The following is a 16,772-nucleotide window of genomic DNA, read 5'->3' as shown; positions in this document are numbered from 1 at the left end:
CCAAGCACACTTGAACGTGCCAGCTCGTCTGCCGACGCCAGTAAAACGATCCCCATGAGGCCTTGTTCACGTCGACTTGATCAAACATTCCCACTCAAAGCCGCGGTGGTGACTTCCTCGTGGGAAGGTTGCACATCAATCAGACGTTGCATCTTCTGATGCGAGTCCTTGCATCCCTTTAAATAAGTTGATGTAAAGATGATGTTGTCAACAGTGATATGGAGATGATAAGAGGAAGGATGATGTCACGTCTAGCTGCTTTATGATTTCATGTAAGACGCCATTATAGTTCCACGACTGACCTTGTGACGCTTTGATTTCTCTTAAAGCCAATCGTGACGGTTTTCACACTATTAGGACAGTAAAGGGCACGTATCGGATTCTTTACTTAAAATATGAGCATTTCAAGTTGTGAGCATCTGTATATAATACAAAATAATCAAACGAATGAATCATACTGAAGATAAATCAAGTGAGAAGTAGTCATTTTCTCCTAGACTTCTATACAATAAAATGTATATAGGGTTTTTGTAATTTCAATATAGGGCAAGTAAATTATTAATAATATATTTTTAGGTTTTTATATCACTCTGTAATGTACGTCGCCATGGTAGTTCAGCAGTAGACCTCCTGTGTTCTTCGAGGTAAAATCGCTGTTTTCCTCAAAGGAGTCTGGCATGGCTTAATTTCTCCATAGGAAAGGGTTTCAGACGGCAGCATAAAGCAGTGAGAATATTCTAAATAGCATACATTTAACTGGCATTGCTCTTTTTAGGTGGCATAGGTACATTTTTCTAGTTTTCTGCAGTTTTTAAAACTGTGGCCGTTTTATCGCTTCCTTCTTATCCACCAGACTCAATGGACAAAAACAGTAATTTTAACATGCAGAACACGGGAGTATATACATATAACCCCATTTCAAAAAACCATATATTTCCAAACTCAGCCAATGCAAGCATTCACATCATTCATAACCTAATCGATGAGCTGACTTTGGTTGCCTACATCACTGCTTTTTGCTGAGTGGGCGTTTCCATTTGGAGAAACCGTGAAAAGAACTCAGATGGAGTCTATCTTTAAATATTTACAGTTGTCAGTAGTTATACTCCAGTTCATGTTCGTCCAGCACACAAAAGTGCTCTTATGTTGTATTTATGTTTGCATGGGTCATAAGTCACTGCATGAAAAAAAGAAAAAAGTTGAAAGCAGTTTACCATCTTTTACTCTATATGTATATAAATAACCTGCCTTTATCCAGGCCGGTATCATATTATGGTGGAGCAGCGTGAAGGAATCCTGCCATGGGGAGGCTGGTGACACCGACTAAAAGTGAATATCACGCTCACTATTTACTTGTTATGGTAACAGCGCTGCCTTTACAACGCCGCTTAATAAACATGGCTTCCATCTCTCCTTCCACTTCCTCGTCCCGTCTCAGCGGTCCGTGTCCTGGCTGCTACTCTGTCTTGTTTCCCTTCATCTTGGAGTTGGCCCGCCTCTCTGTAAAGCCGTCTGCTATGTGACTGAATGGCCGGTGCATTCACTGACATCAGGCCAAGATTCCACAGTTTAGGAGGAACCGCAAAATATAGGAATTCAAAAAAGAGCACAGATCTTGGAAGACGCAAAAAGCCACTTTTTCCTTTATCGCTCTAAATCCATCCTCACCGCCTTCCTCTTTATCGGCCCCACAGAAATGTTAATCTAATTCATTCCCCTCCTTTTTTTAGTATTTTCATCCCTTCTTCCCTTTTCTTATCGTTAAAATAGAAACACCCCCCTCCCATGTCACGAGCAAGAATTCATTCATCATGATGGGATATCAAAATAACCCATGAAATGACTCGTATGCAACGATCAGGCGACTGTGCATTAAAAACCAGTTGAGGAATCCGTGTCTGAAACATGTGAGTTCTACCTTCGGGCTCATTCCTCACATAGCGTGCCTCCAAGCGTGTTAAACTAACTTCTGCAAGAGCACAGCTGTAAGTGCAGCACTAAAACAAATAGCATGTAACTATGACAAGGCAGTATTTACAATCGAAGCCTCCCTTCCCGCTGAAACGAGTCCACAGACTCCCAAAACACGTGCAACTGACACTGGAGCGGCGGCGCTAGTCTGCTTCAAATCATCTTAATTAAAAACAAGTGCTGTGTCATGGAGGGGGGGGGCAGGTCTCTCTGAGGGAGAGCACATGGATCCCATTCTACATCAAAATACTCACACTGATCGACAATAATGCTGATTGGCTGCGACAGACATGTTTTTTTGAAGAATACCTAAATTCTGTCCAGACTTTGTAGAGAAGTGATGTAGTTTATGTGGTCAATAGGTGACCATGCGCCAAATCCTCCCACCCGGCCCGCAGAATATTAATGAATACACTGCAATCGCTGCAGGTGCAGGCTGTTGAGCTCTCAAGATTTATGCCTACTACTTGCACAAGTGGAACAATAAATCTGAGAAAATATGAAATGATGATAACTTTTTTTAAATATTATTTGAAAGTCCAGACCCCCACAGCTGCTTGGAAAAAAAATCTTAACTCTTAGACAAAAGTATTTGATGACCCCTGATTGAGACAAACCAAGCTGCATTAATTACATTTTTGACCATTAGGGGGCAGTGCAACAAGCTGTAAACACATTCTAACATCCACTCTCCTTTTAGCGGCGTTTGTGTTGAATTATCGGACTTTTTAGTTGCTAAATGCTCCACGATGTTGGCCGACTCGTTGCTGACGTTGTCCCCGTGCTGCTCAGTGCTGGAGGTCGTGTACGGTGGCTTTGTGTCACTGACAGCTGCATGAGAACGGTGAGACACAACTGTGCGTTCCCCTTTGATAAACACCAGCTGTGGTCGTGGTCACACCTGGCATTAACGATCGTTATGGAGGATCTGATGGCAGGTGGACGGGTCAAAGGACGGCAGTTAACACCTGGAATAAGAATGCGTCCCAGTGTATTCAAATATTTCATTTACTGACTCTTGCCGAGCAAGTGAAGCAGTTAGCTAACCAGAAAGATGATTTAATTCACTGTGCTGCTCAAAGGCTACCGGCAGCAACGAGCAACTTTTAACGCGGATTGTTTTCTCGCATGTTACTTTAAGGGTTAGTTGATGTCATGAACCAATAAATGTGATTTGGAGACGATCGGTAGGCGGCCCTTAAATGTGGCCCAGGATACTTTCAAAGAATTGGCCATACGCGGTCCAATCTCAATGTGGTCTGAGCGATCAGATCTCAATGCGGCCTCAGTGGGTCTTGGGGCCGCGTCAATGACCCCGTCTGAACAGGGCCTCTGGTCTGCAATTCGATCACCTCGCCAGTGATAACAGGGCGCACATCTCCCTCTCTGAACCTCTGACAGATGGGCCCTTTTGGCATCACAATGTCCTCTCCCCTGTGGTGACACTTCGAGCACATATCTGGATGCACAAACACACTCGCACAAGAGAGACTCCACAAGTGCTCCTCTCACGCCATAAATCACATGCACACAAAACTCTATTACAGGCTCGTCATAAGAATGTAACGCTGGAGAAGAACAATGTGAGGCATTTGCGGAGGAATAGGCCAAGGCAGTGGTCCAATAAGCAAACAAGGACTTCCTGCAGCATGTGTCCTCAATGGGAGGAAGGAACCACAACCCTTACCCTCAGGGCTCTGTGTGTGTGTGTGTGTGTTTCAGTGAGAGATGCAGACTGACAGAAACAAAGATAGCTTATTCTTTACAGAAACTACTCATTTGTGAGAGCTACTGAACTTGCCACATTTTGAATGAAGCCTTCATGTCTTCAGTTCTTGGAGTTCCCTGTTCCAGCCCGTCTGTTCTGATACTCTGCAGAGCGCCGTTGTCTCATGCTTATCGATCGCTGTGGGAACACCGATCAGGGAGTGATAAATCCCTCCCGCTGACCTCATTCGCAGGTGTCACAGTACATAAGCTTTTGGTTGCAGAGCAGTTGGAAATTGCCATGCACTCAGCAGACACTTTATTAGGCAACCTAAGCAAGTGTTTGTCTTTGAAGCTGACTGATTAAACCAATGGATAAATACACTTTCATGGAAGAAAGTGGTAATGTTTATCAAAGAACTTCTGCAAAATTATTCTCATGACCCCAATAAAATATCCCACGGCCCACCTGCGGACCACAACCAAAATTGCTCTTTTTCCATCCTCGCTGAGTAATCTGCCTTAATGTAACATAGGAAGAGTATAAATTAGCCGCTTGTAGCAGCAGACTTGAGTCTACCTCACTGTCATCCAGTACAGAGGTGTTCTGTGTCTACAGGGCATGTTCCCCATGTGCTGGAGATGTTTCTGATTTGAGTTAAACACAGACAGGAAACCATATGTCTGAGCTCTCCAGCGTGACTGCTCTGCTCTACACCACACACACACACACACACACACACACACACACACGGACGGAGACAGACACCCGTTTTTCTTCGACCCAGTGCGAGAGCAGCAGCCAGCTGTATGTCTGCGACCACACTGAGGATTCCCCCGGCCGTACAGTGTTTACGTGTGATGCAAACACTGCCTTTTCACTTCCTGTTTGTGATGACGGTGCGCTATACAGTCATTCCGCACAACAGTAGCGACCACAACGAGACCTTAAAACACCCGACAGGGACTTCTGAAATGCATGAGAACAGCTTTACATGCCAAAATACACACAGTTTCCTTGTCGGTGGTTGGAGAGAAAGTCACAGATGAAGGAGGGAGGAGAGCGGCGACAAGACAACAGCGATGACGGGAATAATGATTTACTCATAAATGAAAGCAACCGCATAGACGGAATTGAGAGGCAAACACAAGCACGCTGGTTACTCATTTACAGTTGGAATATGAGGAAGGCTTGGAGTAGCGCTCTAATGAGCAAACGTTGGGAGCAGCACTTCTGAAAATGTGCAGCTGTCCGAACAGATAACCTGCTAACTTTACAGTTGGTGGACCAGACACCCTTTATCGGGGGTGCACACAACGTTAAAATGATTGCACTTCTTTAGCCAAGATTTAATGAATTTTGCAGTTAACATGATTTATCTGGCAGTCCAATCACATCAAATACATTCATAGCGGCTGTAAACAGACAAGCGTATTTTTAAAGGATAAGGGCTATTCTACATGGATATTATTGTCTCAAATCCCACGTTAAGGCCAAAACCAAGTATTGTGTTTGTTTTAAAAACAGTTTCAAACCAACTGGTGTGTGGACATCTATGTCTATGGTACTACTTTACTCAGATGAGGACCTAACACTTGTTCTATTTTTAGCTCTTACTTTGTCGGCAATGATACGTTGTGGTTTCTTTGTTTCCTTCTTTTGACAAATGTACTTATTGTAAGTCGCTTTGGACAAAAGCTTCTGCTAAATGACCTAAATGTAAATGTCTATGGTCCCAACTTGGCAGAACTCCAGGTTTTAAATTTACTATCTCAGCATTTGTAGTGTTGCCCCTAAAGGAATGAAAATAAAGATAATCCTTGGGCAATCAGAAGCACATAATGACAATGTATGAATCATGGTTGACTCCTACTGGCCCTGATTCTTTTCTAGCAATAGAAAATTACCATCATTATCGTTGAGTGCACTTTATTGATCTGGTCTTTTCATGGAATGTATTGGGGATTTAGGTAAAACCAGCCTCATCTTTTAAAGCAGCATTAATTCATTTGTTTTAGGCCACTTGGAGTTAGCAGACAATTAGAATGGAATAGAATGGTGATGTAAAAGGAACACAATGAGCTGAAAGGTGCTAAAATGCTCAGTAGAGCAGGAACTGCAGAGTTATCGTAAAATCTGTGGTTATAAGAAATCTATCCGTGCAGCTTTAAACTCAGGTGTTAGTTTCATTATGTACTCACTGGGGGAGAATAACAGTTTGTCGTTACACTCCTCCTCCTCGGTGCAGGAGCAGAAGTGAGCCATCCCACTGGTTGTGTTCTTCTCCTTCATCACACAGGTGGAGCTGTTGTAGTCCTCCAGCATGACACCATAGAGCGGCTTGGACGGGTCGTGACACAGAGTTTCGATGGAGAAGCCCGTCTCATTCTTCCTCCTGAGTCACGCAAAGAAGAGATGTATTAGTTCAACTACAGGCAATAATATTGTTTTTCATACACTGATATATTTTGAGATTGTAGACTATGTTGCTTCTTTCAGTCAAGTGGAGAAAACGTCCAAAAAACACATTTAGTTGTTTAGTTTACTACATTTTCTATTTGCATCCATAGATGTCGGCTAAATTCACCATTCATTCATTGGATAATGCCTTATTTTGCACATTAAAATATGTAATAAGTAAGTCATCAATTGAGAAAATATCATAGTGTTGTTAACTAGTTATTTTCAATACGTTTTTTTTTATTTTCTATGAATATTTTATGAAGTCATACAAAAAGAGAAATACAAAATCCCCTCTAAAACTTTACATTTATTACTTTTCAGGAAACTTGTAATGTATAAAAATAATTGTCTTAATGTCAGAAATCAGTGGCTGGAGTTTCATAATGATGTCTGTTAGTAAAATGTTTTACCCGCTTCACCTGTCGTGTCTCCATTCAGAGCAATGTGGCGAGTGAGTTAATTGCATCTCAGAGCTGAAGGCAGTTGTGAGCTCTCAGGTACTTACCAGATGGAGACACAGACCTCGTTGCTGTCCACACAGATGGATGTGATGGAGCAGTTGGACATGCAGGTCCCTGTACCACTACAGGAGGAGAGCTCCACATCACAGAACTTACAAAGCTGACTCATGGGGAGGAAAGGGGGCATACCTGCAGAACACACACAGAAGTATCCATCAGGTTGTGTTCTGTTTTCACACTGAAAATAGAGCCATGTTAAAGCCAGACATACACCTGATGCTTTGCATTTTTTTTGGAACATTACTTATCACCCATAAGGATGCACCGATTCAACTATCGGCCGATACGGAGTACCAATCTGATTCCAGTGTGTAATCAATACGCTGTATGCTGTGTGGAAGTGACCGTAATTGTTCTTTCACATGAAAGGCAACATCCGGCTTGACTTACACATTTCTCTCCTAACTAAGAGTGACATAGTCCACACAGGGCAGGCACTAAATGTTAGTTTTTTTATTTGATACATTTTGTTTTGCAAAATTAGAAAAGCAATGTTTGACTCGAGCCTGAAAGAATAATTCCAGTCGTCCTCCCAGACAGTTTATTAACACAACGCGGTATCACAGCGGTTCGCGGTGTCGTCCATTACCTAAAGCATAGGTATCGGTATCAGGACTGAAAAAGTCGAATTGATGCATCCCTACTGTAAGCTGCAGACTGTACATGACACAGTAGGTTTGGAACCACAGGAAAGCATCCATTGCCTGAATGCAACCAGGTCTGGACCTTAAACAACTGTCAACACAGACAACCACAACCAGGGACACACCCACAGAGCTGCACTGCGGGCGACCACCTCAAATGTGCTGGATGGGCCAAAGGAAACCATTGGGCCATACAAAAATAGGCCTCAGCCACACTTAACCACCAACACAGACAGCCACAGCTGAATCAATAGGCCGCCTGTGCCAAGCTACAGCGATCAAACCACTTCAGATACATAAACCCAAAACCTCACAGAATCAAAACGCTGCCTTCAAATACTCTGCGTAAAAAGGATTTCCTGACAGAAGAAATAAATCCATCTTCAAACTATTTTAAAAATGCATTCATGCACCAAAGACATGATGCGGAGGGTTTTCTGATCTGTTGTGAATGCTGCAGGTTTTCAGGAAGTAAGAGGTGAATTGTTTTCAAATTCATGGCCGATTACGAACTTGGAACTGGCAACGAACTGGTTCTTTTCATGATGAACAACTTTTACCTAAAATCAGCTTTCATGATTCATAATTATCCCTGATATACAGTTGCGTTGCTTGACATGGTTACCTTCAGTTGGAAGGTATTGCCTGAGGTACAGTTGATGGCGTGCTGCGTGTGCTGGCAGTGTAATCAGCACAATCTCACCCCTGTCATTCTTCTTAGCATGACTTGAGTCGCCCACGCCTCTGTGATTTCCCTCTGATCTGTGACCTGTTCAGACTTGCCTCTCCGACTCCGAGCCCCCTGACTTATGGCCTAGGAAAGGCTGTGTAAGAAACCCCGGTAAGTCTGAATGATACCGCGCTTAAATATGCCAGCAAAGAAGGTTTCTCCTTGTGGCTTCAGAGTTCACACAAGGCTGTGTTACAGGGTGGGTGGGAAGCTCTGCCTATAGTATACAGGTGTTGTGGTGCAGAAGGGTGGTTTTTGACTGGAAGACGCCCTCCTGCAGCTGGGAGGTCTGAGTTTAAGCCTCCGTGTCGCAGAGCGTCTGCGCCGGATCAGCTTCATTGAGCAGTACGCTGAATTCCACCCAGCTCTGCACCAAGTATATCTGCGTTTCCTACACTTCTGGTTGAAACGATCAGAAGCGAGTGGTTCTGGTTCAAGTCGTGCCCGGCGCCCGAGCTCGAAGCTGTTCCACTCGCTGCTTTAGCCCGAGGCAGTAATTCATGAGAGAGTCTTTTGGTCTTTCTGAAAAAAGTGAAATCACAGGCTTTTCTTTAAAAATACTACTACAGCAGTAGCTAATTTGAACCCTCTGTAATTTGGAACAGTTATTTTTTGACATTCAAAAAGCTCCCAGGTCAAATTGATTAAACCAGCATATTGCTGCATCATTGATTCACTCTCATCCATCATATCACTCACTTCTTTTCAACGTTTTAACTGCAGCTGTGCTCTCTAAGTAGCTTCTCAGCCCTCAGGGTAACTTTGGAAAGAACCCTACTGAGAAATAGAACATTTGTCTTTACCTTTTGCTTGATCCTGTCTGTTTCTTGTTGTGTCATGTCACCTTTTGCGGAACGGTGGACACGTGATTGAGAGTTACAGAGTGCCAAAATGCCAAAAAAAAAAAAGAGATCAAAAACCAAGATGGCAACAGCCAAAACCCAAGAATGCAAAATGCAGAACTCATGGTCCACAAACCAATGATGGGGACGAGGTACAAGGTAGCTTTATTATCCACGGAGGGCAATTTGCTTTACAGCCAGTAGTACTACACAAACAACAAAAACCACCAATAAATAAATTCAACAACAACATTTTCAGACACACCCACTCTCACACACTGCTGCTTGTCGCCATTCTTGCTTCACATCACCATAACAACGTCCACTTCTTATATACAGTCTATGACCAAATGCTAGTGTGCACATCATCAAACACAGTGAAGCTCAAACATTATGCAATAATTCAGTATATTCCTGTTTATAGGATTTGTGCTTAAAGAACTTATTCCGGCAATGAGATATTACATAAACATCAACATGTGTCTTCAACCTTAGCTGTGGTGTGGTTGAGGGATCGTTGGCACGATACAACTGGACATGACTTGTTAGAGCCACAGAGCCAGTGAACGAGCCAGTGGTTGTGAAGCATGAACGAATCCCCTGATGCCAATCAGGCAAGGCCAGCGCAGGTTCATGTCTCCGTTACTGGTTCCCATAGACTGAATCCGGCTGAGTCGCGCTGCAGTAAAGATGACCCCTTTGCAGAGAGAGGATGTCTGATATCAGCCCCGTTCTTACAAACAACAACAGCAGCCCTCGTACGTCTGGAAAACCAACACGTAGACAAAACAACTGCGTGCGGTGCAGTCTGCGCTATCGCTGAATCAATCGACCTGGCATCACGTCTGCACGGCCGAGCTGTGAAATCCGACCAGAGGTTTGACTCGCATGAATTCTCATTTCCCCTCCCTATCGCGTTGTCAGACTCTACACGTTCCCCTTTAAGACTACGCGGCTCCGGTGCACGTCTACATGGGTCGGACAGTTAATATACTTTCAAGACACATTCCGTCGCACAGAGTCTAGTTTGGTGCAGGACAGGGAGCGTGAAATAGCAGAGCGCTAACACCCACACACAACCTCAGAGACAAATAAAACCTGCTGATTTAGTGCAGCGGAGTGCCACAGAGGCTGAATGAGTAACGGGGGTAGAGTTGCACTGTGCAGCCAGTGAGCTCAGTAACTCTTTTATGGTGTTGATTAATCTTTATTGCGCTCCTGTGTTATACTGATTACACATTAAGAGCACATTTACGGTCAGCTTTTGTTTGTCTGTCTACTTTTGCTGGTTAAGGATTAACTCCGTTTAACCGTTTGAATCCAGAATCTGTGAAGTTTTAACTGTTTACGGTCCTTTAACTGTATTTACTGCCTTTGTTGGATGGTCCAACATTTCTAGGAATTTTATTCTATTTTGCTTTATTTTCATGTACGAGATGGGCAGAAAACTATTTATATGTTGTCCATCTGTTGAATTATTTATATACAGGATCCAGAGCATGTTTACCGGAGCGGAGAATTAAATTGCTCTCCCTCTGTATGTGTCCAAGCTTCTCTGATCTTTGTTTTTCTCTGTTGTTCCCCGCTAGCTGGCTGATTATTAGTGTAGCACCCACCTTCAAATTCCCCCGCAGTTAAACACTGTAAGCACTGTCAGTACCATTGTTATTGTACCATTAGCCCAGTTAGCTGCTAGCCACCGGCTCAACTGTTGCCATGTTAAATATGCAAACTGCTGTCATTCAAAAAAGTTTCAGTAAATGTGTACGATGTTTCGTTATGAGTCGGAGAAGAAGGGACGTTCATCTCTTCAAAGGGTTGCCAAGACAAAAGGAAAACACCAGTAAGTAAATGTCCCCATTTCTGGATTTGTGATAAAATAACAGTGCTGTTGATCTTCTATAGTTACAGGCTTCAGCTTTACGCCCTTTACTTTGAAGTCCCAGCAGATTGTGCTGGTGCGGAAAGTTAAAGCGTTACTGTGCATGAAGGTCTGTGGCGGTATGTGGGTCATTGTTCCAGCTGCTAAAACACTTTGACTTTCTCTTTTATTACTGCACTTTTTCCTGCTGCGAGTCCATGTGTAGGAATTATAGTATGAAAACACAAGTGACCTCAGTGTGTCACAGGAAAGTGTGGACTGCCATTAACTGTGCTTGTGATGGCTCCTGAAGGGGCTGTAATTGAAATGTGAGATTTCTTTGTGTTCCCATTACTGCAGAAGGGAAATCATGCTACTGTGACCTGCTTCCGTCTGGTCGTCAGACCTATGAATTACCTTGATAAATACCCATGATTCACTTTTTGGCACCAGACAAAGAGAATAAAAATGTCTACATTAAGATGAAGATGCATCATGTTAGGTTAAATATACCAATTAGGCAGTACTATTATTATTTATGTGTCAAAGATATGTAGGGTATATATTTTGAATTATATAAACAGAACACCAAAAAAGCACTTAAATGTAACTCTTCACTCTCTTTTTTGTAAATTAAACTGTTAGATTATACTTCTTATGATAATACATGAGTAGTACTTGACAAATTTTGAAGACTACCCTTCCCCCAAAAAGTAACCCCAGGTATTTATTGCGACCCCCACTATGTTTATTGGTAAGTGTTAATTAAGACGAGAGCAAAGGAGCAAGTCAGGCGACGCAGTGTAAATAGTGATGTAGTATAAATATGATGTAGTATAAATATCATCATCATCATCATCATCATCATCATCATCATCATCAACAAATCCAGCGTACTATTACATCATCTAAACAACAAAAAAATGGTGGTTTGTCCACCAAGGATGTGAGCTCACAGTGGACGGGAGGACAGACAGGAAACTCTAGTGCAGTTTATCATCCATATACTGTATATACTGGAAAGACTTCTTCAAACTGCTCCAATATGAACGGGGAAAAATCTGCACACCAGGCAGGCCTACTCTAGGTCAGTGTCACTCAAAGGCCCTGAAAACCCATTTTCTCAGTCAGCTTCTCACTATGATTGACAGGATCCCACATTCACACAAAATATTTGTTTAATGTATGTGCTTTTAATTAGCAATATTCAAAATGATGAGGGCAGATGTGGGGTTGTTCCAGTGTGAGAGGTGTACCCTTCAGTTTTTGTATGAGACACACCAGGCTTTTAACTACCTCTGGTGTAAAACCTATCCACGTCATTATTAGACAATCAGAGCAACTGGAGCAGTAGTAAAGAGAGAGAGAGAGTGCGTACAGTGGGTGGGTGGGAGTTAAAACAACACTCATGTCCCGTGTGAAACCACGTCAACGTTTACTTATTTTACTGTAGTTTTGTTACGCTGGTTTGCGCAGGAGAAAACACTGCAGACATTCATGATGCCATCCACACTTAGAGCGTGTGATCCCATTGTGAAGCTAAGGTTCCTCCATCTGAAATAGATGACACCTCTCTGGAGTGACGCAATGAAAATATCTCTGTGGAAACACGGATCCTTCTTGTATTTGGTCTGGTCGTGTCACTGAAACGAGGGGAGACAACTGGCAAGAGGCTGCGCGGGGCTACATAACTGCCACAGTAGGTGGCTCATCTCTCTCCCTCTGCTCCTGAAAGTTATCCTCCCACCTCCACAACTCCCTCTTAATCCACCTCTCTCCTGACTTGGCCCATAATCCTCTCATACCTCCTGTCTTTATCTCCCTCCCTCCCTCCCTTGACTTTCTCTGCTTCCCTCCATCCCTCCGCCTCCTTCCATCCTTCCTGTCTTTGACCCGGGAGTCAGCGAAGCGAGTCGAGAGGGGAGAGCGCAAGGGGAAGTCGACTAATATGGTAAAAATCAAAGGGAGACACTTCAGCGAGGTCAAAATATGACCCCCCTCTCTGCTCTGTATAAGTCCACTGAAGTCCGGGTAAACACAGTCGGACTTTGCAGGACTGATCAGTAACCCCAAGGGTTGTCACGAGAACGGTACTTCGGTTGAACATGGCGATGCTCATTCGTCTACAGTAGCGCAGGTACCACAGCAAGCAGGGATAATGGATCGCCCCGGGGATAGGCGTTAGATAATGATAACGCAACATTGTGGAGAACAGAATAGCAAACAGCCCACGAACACAAGACCTTTCTCTCAAATTCATCTGCATTTTCAGAAACGCACACGTACATGCGTCAGTGAATCACCCAAAACACAATACCTCTCTGTCTACAAGAACATATGTATCTGTTTCCCCATACCGCCTCGCATTTCAGCCATGATTTTTGATTGGCACCTTCAGAATAGCTCATGTCCGGCACTGTCTTGGCTCAGCGCGAGGATTGGGAAATGGACGAGTACAGACACGAAGATTCCCTGAAAAGGAAGGAAGAAGGAACCTTCCTGTGACAGCCCAGCGAGCGGATGGTTATCCACATCAATTGAAAGCAAACAAAGGAAGAAAATATAGAAACAACAGAGCCTGGCCCTGGTGTTTGGATAACCAAAATGTTGAAATGCTCGGGTACTGGGGGAGTGGTGAGGAGCTTCTCTGGACAAGTTAGACTAACAGGGAGCGTGTTCATGTGTATTGGCGGGCAGCATGGGGTTGTGTGGGTGGAAGTTTGTATGTATTCTTATGCCTGTGGGTGTTAGTGCGCATGCCTATTTGTGACACATACAATGCAGCAAGGACCACACAGTCCTTCTGGTATGCGGGATTTCCAGGTTCAAAATAGGCCACATGCACCACGGGAGGAGGGCAGGAACAAACAGCGGAGAGGGGGGGTAGAAGAAGAAGAAGAAGAAGAAGAAGAGGGGAGAAGGGAATGATGATGTGTGTGTGTTCACAGCCACAGAGGCAGAATTGTGCTTGTCGTTTTCATGCTGTGTTCAATCTACCCACCTGTCAAAAAAAGCGTGGGGGAGTTTCTGCGGTTGACTGCAAAGGGAGGTGTTCGGTATGACAGATGGAAAGTGGCCAAGGCTGTTAAATTGCCACTGTTAACACATTACAGTGTACAGGAGGGAAAGTGGGACTGTCTGCATCAGATAATGTCTCACTTGCATATTTAAACTTCAAATTTCAGAAAACTTGCAATACAAAAAAAATTTGTTTTGAAGTAAATAATCAACGGGGGGGAAGTTTTATGGTGATCAATATGAATTCAACTTTTTAGCCTATTAAGCTGTAGTATCTTCAAAATGTATTGCATTTTACGATGCATGAATTAAAAGGCCGTTTTCTCAGAATTGGGTTTTCTCAGACTCTGAGCCAGATATCTAACATCCACCCAACTTTCCAGTTTCATTCCTGTCTATATTCTGAAGGTTTCTACAGAGGGGTTTGTGCATAATATCATTCATAGTCTAATTTATAGAATATTTTATTCTTAAAAACATGGCCAAAATTGTTTTTTTATGACAGTTGACAGCATTTTCTGATTGATGCAGAGATATCCTTCTGTGAAAACCTCTGACTCTAATGTCAACAAAATGAAATGAGGAAGTTGAACCCGCCTTAATCCAATGTTCAGATTTTTGTAAATTAGCACAATATAAAAATACATTTTCAGAGACCTTGCATTACAAAAAAAAAGAATGGTCTGAATATAAGTGATCAATGGGAAGTTTCATGGTCCTGAAAACCCTCTTGCAGGAATTCAGCAACTACATTCAACACAAACTTGCACCGTGCAGCACACACTGTTCAAACCAAGATTTTAGTGGAAATCGCCCCCAAAAAATGACTAAGATACTCAATATTTGACATTTATATAAAATGATGCACAAGACAAAGTGCATAGTGGATGTTGTCATATGTGTTAAAAGTTGAGGAGAATATAAAATGTTGAAGGTCCAATCAATCACACAAATATCTTTATGTTGCACTTAATATCAAAATATATAAACAATGTTTAAAGAGTGTTGGAAAACTTTACTTTCAATTGATGCACCCGAAATTCCTGGCCAATAGATGATACATTTGACCTGCTTTAGAACCATAAAGTTCTCAAATCTGATCTGGTTTTATGGAGGGAAGATAACCTCTAACCGGTGTTCTGGTCTCATAGTGGAAATACATTTCTACTGTTCTCGTTGTGGGGAATCAGAGTAACACTGGTGCTGTTTCAAACGAGAGTCACAGCTAGTTAATGTAAGAGTAGAGCGTAGCTGCGCCGTGTGTCAGCCGCTCTGTGAGTCACCTGTTGCGCCTGGCTGTTCTCGTATCTGCCTAACGTGCAGGGGACCTTTTCCCAGACTCGAGTCCAGGTTCGCGAGGAGCGTCGCGAGCTCAAGACGTTTGTCAAAGTTTAGGACTCACCGGTAGTCCCGGGCTCCAGCAGCGCCGTGAGGAAAAAGAAAGGTAAAGCTCCCCGTAAAGATAAAGAGCAGCGCGCTCCCTCCATGTTTCTGAGTCCCTCCGTGTCCAGAGATTCTCCTTCACATGAAAGTAGACGAGAGTCCCGCGGAGGAATGAGTCTGACGCGTCCGCTGTGCTGCGCGCTCCACTCCGCTCAGCAGCTGGAGACTCACTGCTGAACCATCCACACACACGCACACACATACACACACGCACGCTGCTCTGACAGGAAGCTGAGGGAGGGACGGAGGACTCTCAGTGTGTGTGTGTGGGCGTGTATTACTGACGTTGTGGGGACATCTGTTTACACAGTCACATTGTGGGGACTCTTTCCTTGTGGGGACAAAAGTTTGTGAATGATGACATTTTGGGGGTGAAGGGTGGGTTTAAGGGTTTAGGTTTTGGTGTTAGGGTCAGCATCAGGTATGTAGCGGTTAAGGTTAGTGTACTTCTCCAGGAAATTAATTAATGTCAAGGTAACGTCCTGTGGAAACGGAACTGTGTGTTTAATTACATATCCAAATACTGGAAATCAGAACGGCAAACAGCTCTGAAAACATTGTCAAACTGTTCGGGCCATGACTGAAATACCACAGAGCTTCTAGAGATGTTTTGAAAGTGTAAACTTAAAGTGCTCAAAGTCAGCTGAGGAAATACATTAATAATAAATGTTAAAGTATATGAAAAATCTTTGTTGGAGTTCTCCTTTTTTTGTGCCTGGTCATCATTTTCTCTGACCTGGACTCATGATGCATGATGTATTTCTTGGAATCATCATGACTGAAATTATATAGCTCAATATAATTTGAATTACAGCTACAGTATGACACAAGTTGGGTTTTTTTTCTATATATAAAATTTACCAGTTTGATGGAGGTTACATATACTGCAGGGCTATTAATTTGTATAATATTTTACTGTACGTGTGGTCTTTTGTTGGTGTTGTTATTTCAAATGTTGAATGTGTTTTTTCTATAGTTATACAGGTTCAACTTTAATGGAAGTTTTGTAAAATAGCTACTATGAGGGACTTTCATTTTGTTTTGATTTTGGCGGTCCCTGTGGGCAACAGTGGTAGTGTTTCCCAGCACTAAAGTGCTTTTAGAAAACCTCTCATTTAATTGCAGCGGTTCTGACAGTCACTCCCTTGTACAGTCCTGGTTCCGGTTCTTCCGTGCCACCCTTCCCTCCGGGGGATCCTGGAGAACAGCTTGGACCTCCAGCAGCGTGCTGTCTGTGATGGCTCCCAACAGGGACTGGGGAGTGGCGAAGCAAAACTCTGCTCCTGGCGTGTAAATCTCCACCTCCCGCCCAAGCTCCGACTGCAGGCCGAAGGCGACAGTGAAGTCGGATCTGGATCTGTCTGTGGTGGGTTGGTCTCTGTCGGAGGCTGGACGGTGAGCTGATAGAGTTTCTGTTAAACCTGCATGATTTTGTATGATTTCATGCATGAATCTGAGCCAGTGGCAGATGACCCAAAGGTAGAAACAGACAACAATGTGTATTTGGGAAGTGGTTTTATTGCAGAGGTTCTGAGGTGACTGAGTGTTAGGGGGGTCCGGAGGGTTCTGAG

The 16,772-nt window shown here is 43.3% G+C and overlaps 1 protein-coding gene across 1 annotated transcript in view; it reads right to left on the bottom strand.

Moving 5' to 3' along the window:
• Nucleotides 1–15,358, bottom strand: part of tgfbr2b (transforming growth factor beta receptor 2b) — a 29,376-nt gene extending 14,018 nt beyond the window's left edge. Inside the window, exons 1-3 of the mRNA XM_084027286.1 lie at nt 15,161–15,358; nt 6,648–6,792; nt 5,881–6,074 (exon numbers count right to left, since the gene is read on the bottom strand). Of these exons, the coding sequence (XP_083883412.1) occupies nt 5,881–6,074; nt 6,648–6,792; nt 15,161–15,245 (424 nt within the window). The 5' untranslated portion in view covers nt 15,246–15,358. The remainder of the gene's footprint in view (nt 1–5,880; nt 6,075–6,647; nt 6,793–15,160) is intronic.
• Nucleotides 15,359–16,772: the final 1,414 nt, after the last annotated feature.

Source organism: Eutrigla gurnardus (assembly GCF_963514095.1).
Source record: "Eutrigla gurnardus genome assembly, chromosome: 14".
Taxonomy (NCBI): domain Eukaryota; kingdom Metazoa; phylum Chordata; class Actinopteri; order Perciformes; family Triglidae; genus Eutrigla; species Eutrigla gurnardus.
The sequence above is the reverse complement of the archived record's forward strand: the minus strand, read 5'-3'. Positions and strand labels throughout refer to the sequence as shown.